Source organism: Adelges cooleyi, unplaced genomic scaffold (genome assembly GCF_023614345.1).
Source record: "Adelges cooleyi isolate 19-005CV unplaced genomic scaffold, UGA_ACOO_1.1 ACOO_flye_CR_arks_rails_tigmint_CR_PRNA_108, whole genome shotgun sequence".
Lineage (NCBI taxonomy): Eukaryota > Metazoa > Arthropoda > Insecta > Hemiptera > Adelgidae > Adelges > Adelges cooleyi.
In genome coordinates this window covers 16863288-16877930 of record NW_026095761.1, presented here as the reverse complement: position 1 = coordinate 16877930, position 14643 = coordinate 16863288, and the positions used below count along the sequence as shown (strand labels likewise).

At 33.8% G+C, this 14643-nt stretch overlaps 1 protein-coding gene across 4 annotated transcripts in view; it reads right to left on the bottom strand.

Moving 5' to 3' along the window:
* LOC126847449 (tyrosine-protein phosphatase Lar) overlaps nt 1-14643 on the bottom strand; it is a 123010-nt gene that overhangs the window by 34665 nt on the left and 73702 nt on the right. For all 4 annotated transcript variants that reach the window (XM_050587669.1, XM_050587673.1, XM_050587671.1 and 1 more), the window contains one exon: nt 11390-11587. In XM_050587669.1, the coding sequence (XP_050443626.1) occupies nt 11390-11587 (198 nt within the window). The remainder of the gene's footprint in view (nt 1-11389; nt 11588-14643) is intronic.

The following is a 14643-nucleotide window of genomic DNA, read 5'->3' as shown; positions in this document are numbered from 1 at the left end:
TAAAAATGTTATGGTAGCACTGTGATAATCAAAAATATAATAATAAAAAACCGAATTCTCAATAATTACAATTGAATCCTCAATGCCGTAAATATTTAATACTAATAAATATAAACTTTTTTTTTAGCTTAATACTAACATTAAAATAATTGTCCTCGATTCTGATGATTTCACAGGTTTGTCATGATTTTCAAAAATTAAAACTTTTTCGTCGGTAAGTTCGTAATTCGAATTTCCTGAAAATATTTTCGCGATAAACGATATTTTTTTATAATAATCACAATGATGCCTTTAATGATGAAAGTGCGTCACGCGTATGTGTCATGGTGTTATCGTATTGTTAAATGTTAAACGACAGTACATGTCAAAACGTCAGCAGGTGTTTTAAAAGCTCAATTAAACGTCAAGTTTAACTCAACACTTGAGTGAAAATGTATAAAATATTGAACGTTACATTGGAGCCGGGATCGTCTTCTTCCCGAGAATTATTCCCAACAACTGCAAACGGGACGGGAAGAATTTCAAATTCGTTACTTGAGCATGTTAAAAGCTTAAGCCGTCATAAACGACGGCAAGATGACAAGTGTATACATGCGACGTTAAGTGTTATGTGAAAAAATGACAAGGTATTATATGCAACACCGCGGATATTGTATATAACCGGTGATAACATCAAGGCGAAAGATGGTACAACTTTTCACTATTTTCCTTTGACGATGCTCTTCTCTTATTTGATGGCACGACGCACACGCGTTGGCATTATTCGCAATTTCCCCTGTTCATCGGTCTGTACAAACGAGAAGAAGACATGTCATTTCGCTTTCGGTCCGGCAATTTTTACCTATACACTACACATTCGCACACCACTGGTGCCTTTGTACTTTTGTTTTGTTTTCCAGAGAGATGCGATTCTATTAAGAAATTGCCAAAGGGTGTGGACGGAAAAATCCAAGCCTGATAAGCTCATCACCGCCGCTGTTATGTCGTCTGTGGATTCGAGGGGGTGTAAACTGTATATAATATATAGTGTGTAGGTTTAATGGATTTGGACACACACACACACACACACACCGTGTTTCCGCTGCTTCCGGACGTTGACAAATCATTGCGTGTCGGAGCGTGTAAACGTAGATGGCGTAATGATGTTTTTTTTCTGTTCCCTTTAGAGTCGAGAAAACGACAATAATGGAATGAACGGTAGCGGCGGCGGAGTATCTTCTTCTTCTTTGTCTAATATCTTTTTCAAAATGTGCGAGTAAAAAGAAAAGAAAAAAATAGACACAACTGAAGGAGGGCGGCGGTAAGAGAAACATATACTTTCAGGATTCCCCGGGGGAACGACAAGAGAGACTACACGGCGTGTGTGTCACCTGGTACCCAGATGACTGCACGAGGCAGGAGGCGACGCGACGGGGGAAAAACAAAGAAGCTTTTCTCCTCGACAAAGCCGTAAACGTTTTTCGACCGCCGTAATTCACTGATGTTTGTCCTCTTCTCACTTTGCCCACACACCCTAGTCGTTGCTCTGTCCACCACCACCACCACCACCGCCACCATCACCATCAGCACGGTTATATACATATATACACGGTTTTATATATATATATATATATAATACACATATGTGCTCGTACTCATGCACACAGTCTTTGCTGGCAAAGCCGATATTAATAAACTCGCATGATATACGACCGCCGAGCCAAGCCCGGGGTAAAAATCCCCGAGCACCAATGAACGGTAACGAGGAGGGTCGGACGACAAGAAGAAAAATAAGAACGGATGACATTCTTTCGGTGAACCACGTGCGTTTTTAATATAGGATTTAGTGGGGAATTCGCCAGAGACGAATTTCGCGGTCTCGCCGCTATTATACTTAAATTTGTTTGTTTTATTTTACCTACTACGCTCGACTACGGTGGGGCACACAGTGAGAAAGAGAGGCATAGTCGATTCAAAATGGAAAAGGGGCACGCGATTAAGTTGCGAAGAAAACAATTAATCAAACGTCGTTTTTTTGATTTGCATAAAAAAACATTTTGTCTGTCGAGAAATTTTACGTCCGATTCGCTGCTTAATTAAATAGCTATTTCTCGGCACGTGTACGTTTTTAAATGTTTACAACCCTAATAAAAAAAGCCAGCACAATGGAGTCGGGGCATAGAGGGGACGCAACATAGTAAGGTCGGTGTAGTCACAAGGCTTCAAGAATTATGTTAGCCGTAAGTGATAAATTCACTTTCAAATAAACGCTCCAGTGTGAACTATAGAAGATAAAAACTATTATAAATTAAAAAAAAATTAGACAATAAAATCATAAAAGTGTTACCCAATTAGTCTTTTTTTTTTAGTTTTCTGAATAAAAAAGTGAGGACTAAATTTATAGACTGGCTACATAAATATATTTTTGGTTCAGTAGTTAAAAAGTTTAATATTACTATAGGTCTAGCACAAAATTAGAAAAAATATATACATAATAGTAAAAACAATATCTTCATAGATCTACATTGAAGCTATAATACGTATTTAAAAAAAAAAAAAAAACGTGTCCTATTTTGTAAGACGACCATTGTTCAAGGTTTCGCAAGCTTTATAAATAAGTAGGTATAATATATACTGGAGGGAGAAGGAGTAAACGGTACCAGTATATCGAAACAAACCGGCTAATCGTTCACGCACAAACGGCAACAATTGCGGTGACAGTTTTAATAAGACCGACAAAACGCAAAACCGTTGCTTTTAGTCAAGTCGGCGGTTGGGGATGAAAGCGTCTTCTCGTGACTTATAATTCGTCCCTATTGTTTCTAAGTGTACACACACAACTACCGGAAGCTGAGAATGCCAAATAAGAAAAGCGCCGCCCCGTCCCCTGTACATTGTGCGTATGCCGCGCACCCACGGTAGTGTTTGGCTGTATTTTTGAGAGAAGCGAAGGAGGCGTTCGGCGGCGGGGCAGCGTCACACAATTTCGCATTAAAGGGTATTAAATTATTAACAAGGCCTTTAGCTCCGTGTGACGAGCCGTTTGTTTTCGCTCGAGCCGGGGCCAGATTTAATTACGTTAAAACCGGCAACGACCACTCTCCTCCATCGAACCGAACCATAAGCCAAGCAAGAAGAGAGGGGGGGGGGAGGGCAAAGCAAGGTGTCGTTTATTAAAATTTTCGCAGTATATTTCATTTGGCTTAAAACGATACACCGCAGAGGCGGAGGCGGCACCACGCCTAGATGACGACGACAACATCCGCTTTTAACGGCGCACAGTCATTAAATAATATATATTGTGTGCGAGCGGCAATTACAAAGTCTTTGTACGTACAAAATATCTACGCGGACATTTGGTTACCCCGGGCCAACTAAATTTTTTTTGTTTTTTTTAACCCTAATCAAGTCCTAATATTACGGTACTTAGGCGAGTGAAAAAAGATAGCCGAATATTAAAGTCTCAATTCAGAGTTAAAGGTGGGACCAGGTATATCTAGTGAAAACAATATAAGTTTTAATAAGGATTATTAAATTGGTCATACTATTTAACAAACCTCTCGATAAGAAAAAATAAAATGTAGAATTTGAACAGCACTAACTTCAAGTTGTAATATTTTTAGTATCCCAATCCCCTGTTCAATTTTCACCATAGTTCGGGACTGAAACGGCGATTCGGAAAATACTCGGCCAACGAGATTATTTGTTAACTAAATAAATAGTGATACCATTTATTTAAAAACATAAAGATAAGTTGTGGTATGTATAAGTGTCAACCAATTTTATGCGGGTTTTCTGCCGTCAACAGAAGGGATTTTACCGTCCGCCCATGTGTAGTCCATGACGAGGTTTCCCTTCTCATTATACGGTGGGAAACCCGCATTAAGTGGGTTGCTGTTTTTGTGCAGAGCAATACTAAAATAACACAATTGCTAATCTAGTTTAATTGTTGTAATACAACATTGTACCTAAAATCAAATTTCCCTTTGTATAAATATAAATTATTATTATTTAATCCGAATAAAAATTGTTTTCTAAAATATATGTTTTAATATATGTATTGTATATTGAATGTTTCATATGAACTATCATGAAAATGTAAGAAGTGCAAATATAAATCGAGCATTTATGTAAAAAACAACCTTATAACTGATTTTATAATTCTACTTAAATGATTTTTTTAACGTATCGATGTTATTGAGTTTATTTTAAACTAGAGTCGGTACTTAACTATCAGTGAACGGGATACGAAAACATTTATTACCTATGCTTAATTTTTTACTATAAAACAATTTTCATCAAGTTTATCAGAAGCTTTACCAGATAAGGGGGCGGAAAACAAAGTTTTTAAAAAAACCATCACCAGACCTGTGGAGCCGTTGAGCTAAGGTGCATTGTTTAATCAAACTGGAGAATGACAAAAAACCGCTTTGCGCAGCCGTTACGATTGCCAAGTGTTTTTCTTATTTCAAACAGTAAACTTTCCTGACGAGCCATAGATTCATTATATAATATTATTCAGGTGTGTTTTTAGAGGGATAATTCTATTTTACACTGCGTTTACCGTGAATTCCGTTTTTGTGCGTCAAAAGTTTTTCCTCAGAGTAGAAAATATATGTCTTCTCGACCGAAAACACATGCTCGGATGGCTAATTCGCCCACATCATGGCGGCCCTCTATTGCCATCTTACCTTTATATATATATATATATATTTATTTATCTCCATGAAAATAAGCAGACACGTCTCACTTTAAATAATTGTCAAACGCTATAGGTTCTTTCTTATTTTTGTTTAATTTGCTTCTGGCTTTACGATACGTATTCTTTCAGCTATCGAACAGCCAGAAGTTATCAAGATTTTTTTTTTATAGTAAACGAATTCAATATACAGTTTATTAGCTTATACCGGTAAATGCGATTGACCGGCAGCAATATTATACAAAATAATTATATTGCACTGCAAAGTGCTAACACAGGCTGCGAGCGTAATAATAATAAAATATTTATATTCTCGTTCGCATATGACGTAAAAATGACGTATTTACTTTTTGTTTATACTCTGCCGCTGCTGTTTAATTTAACGCCGTTAATAAGGTTCAACAGAGCTCCTGCTGTCGTGACACAATAATCGCTGAGCAATTAATAACGTTCATATACCTCGCCGTGCAATCCTTAAACCCCTTCCATCTTCTTGTGCCTTTAGCAGCAGGAAAATATCCATTGTTGTAAAGAGAAAAGTCTCTGCTGCTTGCCGGCTCTAAATTGAGCAATATTTTACCATTATTCAGGTCAAAAGCTGCTACCGCCACCGCCGTCGCCGCTGCTGTTATTTGTGCTGCCACTGCATACATATTATATAAATGTATAAAGTAACACAAGAGGGACTTTATTGTGATCGACAACCGCCTTCTATCGTTACCTCGAGGGACACATGACGTGCATAGTGATTTATATAAAACAATAACTAGTAAAAGAAAATGTGCGTAAAAAATAATCTAACTGCAATAAATTATAATTGATTTAGAATTTTAATGAATAACGTGTAGGAAACCGAAGTTCTGTTAACACATTCAAAATATTTTTCTCTCTATGTTTTTATGTATTTTGACATTGATTCTAGATCATAAAAAACTAAAAATCCAACCGCAGCTGCTGATCGCGTGACGTTTCTATTTCATCAGTTAACACAATATGTTGATAATGACAAAGTACCTAATTATAATAAGACTAAAATACAAACGAATTGGGCAACCCCTTATAAAATGTCAGTATCGAATTTATGATTTTGTAGATTATAATTACAATTACTTAAGTAGCTGTAACTTTTCTATATAATAAGTAATCCCAAAAAGAAAATCTGCGACTCTTTAGCACAAGATAATTGATACCTTCTCTAGCTGTAAATAAGATTACTGGCTACTAAGAGTAAATAAAATGAATATAACATTTGGTTATGATGATTAATATGGAATTGTAGTAACAAAAGTTCGTGTAGCTTACGGTATGATCTAATGCAGACTACATGAAAAAACGACAAAAGCATAAACCTGAGTACACGCTAACATCACATTATTTAATGAGAGTATATGATATATATTATAACATAAAGTTGTGCCTTGATGATTAACTAATATTTTAATTGTTTCAGTCCAGTTTGTCGGTAAATTATTATCCGCTGTAAATAAATTCAATTTCCTAGTTAGCAGGTTTATAATACAATTAGGAAAAAAATTCTCTATTATTTGAGTTATTAATAATAACAAATAAAAAAAAATATTTAACGTGCCAAGAATTTTTATTTGCGAAAGAACAAAATATTACAATATATAATTAAAACATAGATAATAAAAGAATAGCACGTACACGATAACAATTGTAGAGGTATTTTTTATTTTCAGCGCGAAGTTGAGAATGTATTTAAGCTATTGACAGCTGTCAAGGATTTTTTTTTTTTTTACGATTATGAACAACAATATACATATATATCATATAAATAATTCTCAAGCGTAGTATTTGATATTGCTGGTCAATAATAGAAGGAAAATACTGGATAAAAAAGGAAGTTCACGTCAGAGAAGTCATCGTCAGACTCAGGTTGTTATTCATTATATGTTTTCTCCTTTTCTGTTGGCTACACACCATTTCAAAGAGCCAACGTAACCCAGTAAGCCCCAAACTTTTATTTCTCCATAATATTGTGTTTACCCGACCAAAAGTTATACGTTAAAGTCTATATATATTCGCGAAAATAAATATATACATACGTTCCGTTGAAAGTGTTGAAATGTCAAAGTTTTCATACTGGTAAAACCCTGTTTGGCCGTTATTTTTTTTTTCTTTGCTTAGCTCTTGAACCGTCTATTATACCTTTACGAGCATATCCCTAAAAGTTGTATCGCAGTTGAGTTGTCGTGGAAATATATAAAATGCATATTATTATTACGGGATACTCGTATGGAGAAAGAAAAAAAATATTCCAATAGTCGACCCCGCTCGTTGGTGTTATCGTGTTCGACCGGTTTGAAAGAAACTGGTTAATTAACTTATACTATTCCCAGACGACGGTCTTCCTACTATATACCTAGACAAAGTTATTAGTGTCCGTCGCCGGCAGCATGGTTTTGTTATTCTTACGTTTTTATTTTTTTTTATTATATTATTTCCAACGGAATACTAAAAAAATTGCCCCTTCGCACGCGACTCCCGAGAATAGAATCATTAACGCTTTTTCATTATAAAAACTTTTCTCCCGCGTGCGGCGGCAACTCGAAAAAGGGTTTGCGTGCCTGTAATTTTGCATCGCTCGCGCATGGTGCACGTTATAAACATTCTGGTAATGCAATTCCGGTGAAACAAAAAATTATAGAAAATATAAAATAACGACGACGGTCAATAATAATAAATAATAATATGTTGTTTTTACTGAACACCTACAATAACAATCGCAGTCCGTCGCCTATTGATCGACTACCCTGAACAACGCATAAAGATCACAGATCGTGCTACGCCGTATTTTGCTGGCAACACTGCACGTGGATAAAAAATGGCTGCCTATCAGATTGGTGCAGCATATATTTAGTATTTAAACTCGTGTTTAGTGAAAACGCGACAGCGACGTCGTTTATTGATGTCCATGTGGCTACTATATATTATTATTATGTGACTTCTCATTGTCCATTAAAGGTTTAAAGGATTTGGAAAAACTTACGACCGCCAACCATTTTGTTCTGTAACTAGAATTAATTGCTATTGTCGCAAGGCCAAAAGTCATGTGTATGGCAATCGGCCTTATATCAGCCTGCAATGCACACAACATACAAGTCACGGTAAAACAACTATTTTATACGTTAAGGAATCAATTTAAAACATATACCGATTAACTATATGGAATTTTCCAACCATAAAGATTCGTTATGTAATAAAATTAAATTTTGGTTGAAAACAAACATGTTGAGCCCAAAAAACAGGTAGATTCGACGGGTAGTAAAGCTACAACTGGTAAGATACGTCCAAATTTTCAGAAAAGCACAGGGAAAATATGCAAAAGTTGTATAGCTAGATGCTGAACAAAATATAGTTGCTGATGCCACTTCGCATAACCACAATGCGTATGAGCCTACACAGTCGAATAAAAACAAAATTAAATAAAGATGCTAAGCGTAAAGCAATTCTTTACAAGTACATCTCAGATATTAATCTTGTGTAAATAATATGTAAAACGCTTACAGATCTATCATACTTTTCAGAACTGCACCAAATATGTTTTATAAATAGTTAGTATGCCATAAATACATATAAAAAAACATTACGTTTCTCTGGCACATTTTTTGCTGCCTAATAAATAAATTAAAAACAAGAATTTACATATTTAAATCAAGAGCTTCACGGCGGATCTTTATATTTGCACTAGATTTTATGGCAGCTATTTATAATGCTGTATGAACTCTATGGACAGGTATAAAAATTAAAGAATGTTGTTTCCGTTTGGACCAATCATGAAACGTTTTTTTAAAATTAAAAATATATTAATTTATTATTGGCGTGTTCCTATTTTATATAAAAATTAATCATTTTAAAATTATAATTGTTTAAATATTTTTAAACAGTTTTTGACCTTTATTTTATTTATAGGATTCTTATATTGTTTTACTTAATTGATTATAAATATAGTCAATACTGTATACATCTTTATTCTAAGTGTTGTAACGTAAATTTAAATTTAAAACATAAATACTTGATTAAGGCTACACCTCACCATTTCTTAATGAATGAAAACCATTAAATAATTACTTTAGTTGTGAGTGTAATATCGTAAAATGACAACTCTGTAATGTTAGTTCAGGGATTATAAATTGGAGTTTTCCATGATGCGGCTAATTAAAAGTTTTGTTTCCTTTGTGTTTAACCCCGGTCAGTCTAACTATAACTAATGACCAATTTGGCAAGAGCTAGTTAGCTGTTAATATACTCAATGAACTCTTTTTTTATATAATATGCTCGAGTAAGATATTTTAATATTGTTTACTAATTGTTAGGTGTAAGAATAGGATTTAAGCCGTATGAAGAACTTTTTACTTCCGCATTTTTTTATGCAAATATTCAGACAATTTAAAAAGTAAATGACATTTATCTTCAGTCATAATATATAAAAAAAACTGACTTATGTTGCTGCTGTTAAACTATTATGACACCAATTCTTCTTTTTAATACGCCGAAATAGGGTAGCTACGAATCGAAATGAGGCCAGGAGGTGAAGAAAGTATGCTAGGGATTAAACTTAAGGTGAAACTAAAAAATAAAACTAGACCGACAATTTAGGCAAATCTAAAAAACTTTTATTTGCAAAAAAACAGGTAGGTAGAAGGTTTAATCAGTAAAAGGCCTGTTTTAAATTCTAACTAAACGTTACAGCAGACAGATAAATAAAAAATATTCGAAACCGTGTGAATGAATATTTGTATTACATACATTATGAAATACATCATAATATACTTTTTAAACTGAGGTTAAAAGTTACATAATATAACATTACGGTCGGTTTAAACGTAGTCTCCCAAAATAGTTCGGAAGTCAGTTGGATCCGATCTTACATTTGTTAACTTCTCCACAAAGATATATTATGGTTAGGGCACGTAATAAGATTTGCAGCTAGTTTCGATACGAATTAAGTGTAATGATATTTATCGGCGTTCATTATTTAACTTTATATGGTCTATACACCTTCTAGCATGTTTTACCTGAGAGTCCGAACGAACTTCGTAATCGTTTTAGAATAATAATTAATAATGTTATAACTTTCTCATGATTTACAGCAGAAAATAATCGAGTTAAGGTACTCGCTACCATGTTGGCTGGAATTTCGTCGAGATAATAAGACATTAATCGTTAATAAAACCACCTGAACATTCTCGAATTCCTAAAAGTACGCCAAACTCGTTTGATAACATTTAAAATATTCGCATGCTATTAACGTTCGCATCCGGTTAACGTTTTACACGTATTACACGTGGTTGTAATTCTGATTAAAATAAATTCGCACCGAGCGAGTGATGCTAGAGTAAATCAAAACAAGACACATAAAACACAAAAACCGCTGAAAATGATTTCTGTTGGTTGTGTGCGTCACAACTGCAAATGGTAAATGGTCTCCAGCACAAAGAACATGTGTTGTACTAGTTTTTAATTTTAAAAAAAGGAGGGGGGGAATGTAAAAAACACTTTTAAATAAAGTTTATAAAAGAACATTAAATATAATATAATTGACGGTTAGTAACAGACTCGTGGATATACACTGTAAAAAAAAATATATATATACACAAAACGAAATAGGATTGTAAGCCACCCTAAGTACCAAAAACAGTAAGTTGCTACAATAGCAAATATCAGAGACATAATGAGGGGTTTGGTCATCCCATAAAAAAATAAAAGTTAGTATTTATTATCAAGTTAGTAGATATATTATTAAAACGATTATAAATTCGAAAACTAAATTTCATCATATTATAAGATATTGCTACAGACACTTCAATTTGTCAATCAAGATTTGATTTATTTTTTTGTTTAATCAATACAAATGTGTATGATTTGATTTATACAAATTGTACATACACAATACACATACAGTGCAGTATCAAATACAATTTTTTGTACATCCGTGTAAATAGATAAATGATCAAGAGTTATGATCAAAATAAAAAGTAAAATACTATAATTAAAAGTGATAAAATCACTTTTAAATAAACACTTCAATGTGAAACTATAAACGTGTATTTGACTTTTACTTACAGTCTAATTTTCAGGCCTCAAGTCCAATAACTACATCTAATGCTAGATCACGGAGAAATCTATCCGGTAGTTATGAAATTATCGTAGATCCAGACACAAAAATATTTAAAAAAAATAAAACCCCATCATTGTTAAACTTCAGCTTAAGTGGAGACAACGAGCATTCTAAATACTCGTATCTACCCGATTATAAAGAACTAAAAATGGTTGTCAACTAGGCGTTGAACAGTAACACCTTGACATGTAATCGTAAAATAGTTTATTAATAGTAGTAAAACAAACTAGTTTTAAATGTTCAAGGACTACATAATGCAATCGGTAAAACAAAGTCCAAGTATAGGGTAAAAAGGACATATCATACTATATAATTTGTACATAATGGCGGAAGGTGGAACAAATTGAGAGCGGCTTATGCGGGTCTAAACCGTAAAGAGCGTCGCACGCCTTCTGGTCGAGCCAATAAAACTGATGCCCCAAAGGCAATTTTACGACCGCCTGGATCATTTGCTTAAGCCAGAAGTTACACGAGGAAAAGATGCGTCGCATTAGGCGGGAACAAAAAAAAAAACTATACCCGTCAGCAGTAAAACTAGAGAGGAGTTGTTAGTAAAAAGAAAGACGTACCTGGGTAGCCTTTGTCCAGTATCGAGTATCTCGGGTTGGTCTCCAGGTCGAGCCGCATGTTTTCCTTAAGCCAGTAGATGGTCGGTGGTGGATTACCCGAGGCCGAACACTGCAGCACTGCGTTGTGGGCGACTTCGATGGATTTGTGAGTGCCCGGACCCTCGGTGATTACCGGAAATCCCGGTGGCAACTCTTTTTCTGTAAAAAGAAACCAAATAGAAGACATCGTTAAAACATTTTATTTACTTTTTTGTTTACACGTACATGCGGTATTATATTATTTCCCTGGAGCGCACAGCCCGAAATTCTTACACGCGCGAGCAACAAGTGCCAAGCCGACCGCAAACAATATAATATCACGCATGCCCCGGGACATACTATAGTGACATTATTCGGTACATGTGACTTTGGTGCAAATATTTACCGAACAATGTAATCTTGTTACAAAGAGAGGGGAAGGAAGACAGTAGACTGACGGAGGCGTCGCGTCGGCTGACCCTAACCCATACAAGGAGTGTGGTGGAGGGAGAGTTAACCAAACAGTGAACTTTACTCGACGTCAGCGTGTTACGTATAATTATGGAGAGAACTCGAGAGCTGTTAATGAACGTACACCGACTGACCGACTGCAAGGTTAGCGGTGAGCGGTTAACATATTTTGAAAATAGCGTTCAAGAAAACGCATTTAAATAACCAAATTAAGGAAAACCTAAAATGTTTCACTATGAAGGGTTTTTTTTTAAACAAAAAAAATGTATGAATCGGAATTTTCAAATTTTCTTTTTGCGTTAAGATTAAACAAAAGTTGTAACTCGTAAGTATACTTATAATTCAATTACGTAATTTGTAATTCATTACATTTAACGATTAAAACTAGTAATTAAATATATTTGTCTGTGTAATTTCAAACCCGTATATTACGGTCAGATGTTTAAATTAAATGTTTTTAATTTTTCCTTTTAACGTTTTTTTAAAAGACGTTATTGATCATAAATATGTCTAAACTATTATTTTAAAGGGAAGTTGTAAAATGTGTATACCAATAAAGCATTATAGTAAAATATTATTTTGTTTTGTGTAAAATATACTAATTAATATAAAATACACGCGTATTGTTGCCCTAAGAATAGTTGGTCGTTTTTAAGAATTTTAACAATAGTTATTGTAAAATATATTAGTAAGATTAAGAAATTATACCCAACAGATTCGTCTAATTGTTTTCGTCAATAAGGGCTCACTGTAAAAAATGGTACTAAAAACTACTTTACCAATAATTGATTAATTGATCAATAACAACTTAAGACTCAAGAAAGTTTGAAAGTTGAGAAAGTATTAAAAAATTATTAATATAAACATTCTTTAGTTTTCTATAGTTCCAACTGAGTTTTGCATTTTGAAAATATTAACAAACATTGGTTGGGCGTTAACAAAAATAATGTTTAAACATCGTTTAAGACAATAATACAAGCGATGACTTTTGCATGACACATTGCATAATAACTTTATTCAATGTCACATCATGACGACATGATGCATTGTATAATGAAACTAAATCGAGGGGTATGTAGCAAATTACTGTGATAAACCACTGAAGGCATTTAATAAAATATAATACGGTATAAATACAATTTCGAGTTTAATAGTTGGTCTTAAAACATTTTGAGTACCGACTGCAAAAACACGTTTGAATTATTATTGTTATATTTATTTTACAACCAAAAATCGAAAAGGTTTTTTTAAATTTGTTCATGTTTTACAGTGCCCCTTGACGATAACCCAACATATATACATATAAATACATATAAAATATTATTTTAACGCACAACCGTGAAACTTGAACCGTGCTTCGACCCGTTTACATTAGTACCTTCGTCTCTCTTGGGTTAATAAAATTTAATTAAGACACGACACTGAGGCACCCCGGGGACACACAACTGTTTATCAGCTGGACTGAACCGGGTCGTTAATTACGGTTTATTATATTTGCATTATTGTTGTTGATAATCCGCACACCCTCGGAACCCTTCAGTTACGGCCTCGGCGTCTGTACAAAGTTTGGACTAAAAGAAATAGACAACTCGACAGCGTTTTGTCAACACCGTCGTTACCTTCCACTCAAAATCGAACCGTCGCGTCATAAAATTAATAATAGTCGACGGACCGGGGCAATGTTTAGCGCGTCGTAGTTATTATCGTTTATATTTTAGGTTAGGAAACCACGTGGTAGGTCAAATTATACGTTTTACAGGTCACTAAATTCTAGTTTTAAAATTAACCTCCTATTTAGGAGGTTAGAGGGTGTTTTTTAAATTTTGAAAAAAAAAATATTTTGCATATTGATTTACATGTTTTTAGAATTGTTGATTTCGAAAATGGTATCAATTTTTTAATTAACATAAAGAGTTAGGAAGGGTAAAAAAATGGTTAGGGTATTGTAAAATATTGTTTTTTATTTATGTGCAATTTTTTATGTCGCATATTGATAAATATAATTTTGGAAACGCTGAACTCAAATTTGATATCAATTTTAAAATTAACCTCTTATAAATATCTAATATTCGAATTTATATAGTACCTATCTAATAATTAATAATTTATTTTCCACGTTTATACAAAAATGTACATTTGCTCACGAAAATGCATTTCTTATCGGGATTTGTTTCGATATAGGTATACAAAAGGTTATATTTGTAATCAATATGTTAAAGACAACCAGTTTATCGTCAGAATTCTATATTAAAACAACTTTTTTTTTATTAGTTTTTTTGCGCTTATTATATATTCTAGACCACTATGCGAGGTTAGCATGTATTGAGTTTTCACTATGAGTGGTGGTTCAAATGCGTATCGTTTATGCAATCCCAACTGATTGTTGAGCTATGGAAAACGGAAAAATGCATATATTAAGAGGCAAAATTAGGCAATATTTGATACAAATTGATCTAGTACGCATTTTAAGTTTAACATGGAATAAAATCATAAATGGCGGTTAGTAAATTTTTAAAATTAAGAATATTTTCTGAACATTTTGATTGGTCGATAACTAGTTTTGGATAATAGCCTTTTGGTAGAAACCCTGGAAAGTGACCTCGCGTTTTTTTTTTAAATTCAATTTTGCTCTTCTCTAAAAAAACTTTGTGCTAGCTTTTTTTTTTAGTTTGAGGATTTTGTTAGTTTTAACATTTTTCTTTTTCTCCTCCTGCGACAGTTTTTAATCTCCTGTTCGAGGTTGAAATAGTTTCGTTATAAACTAG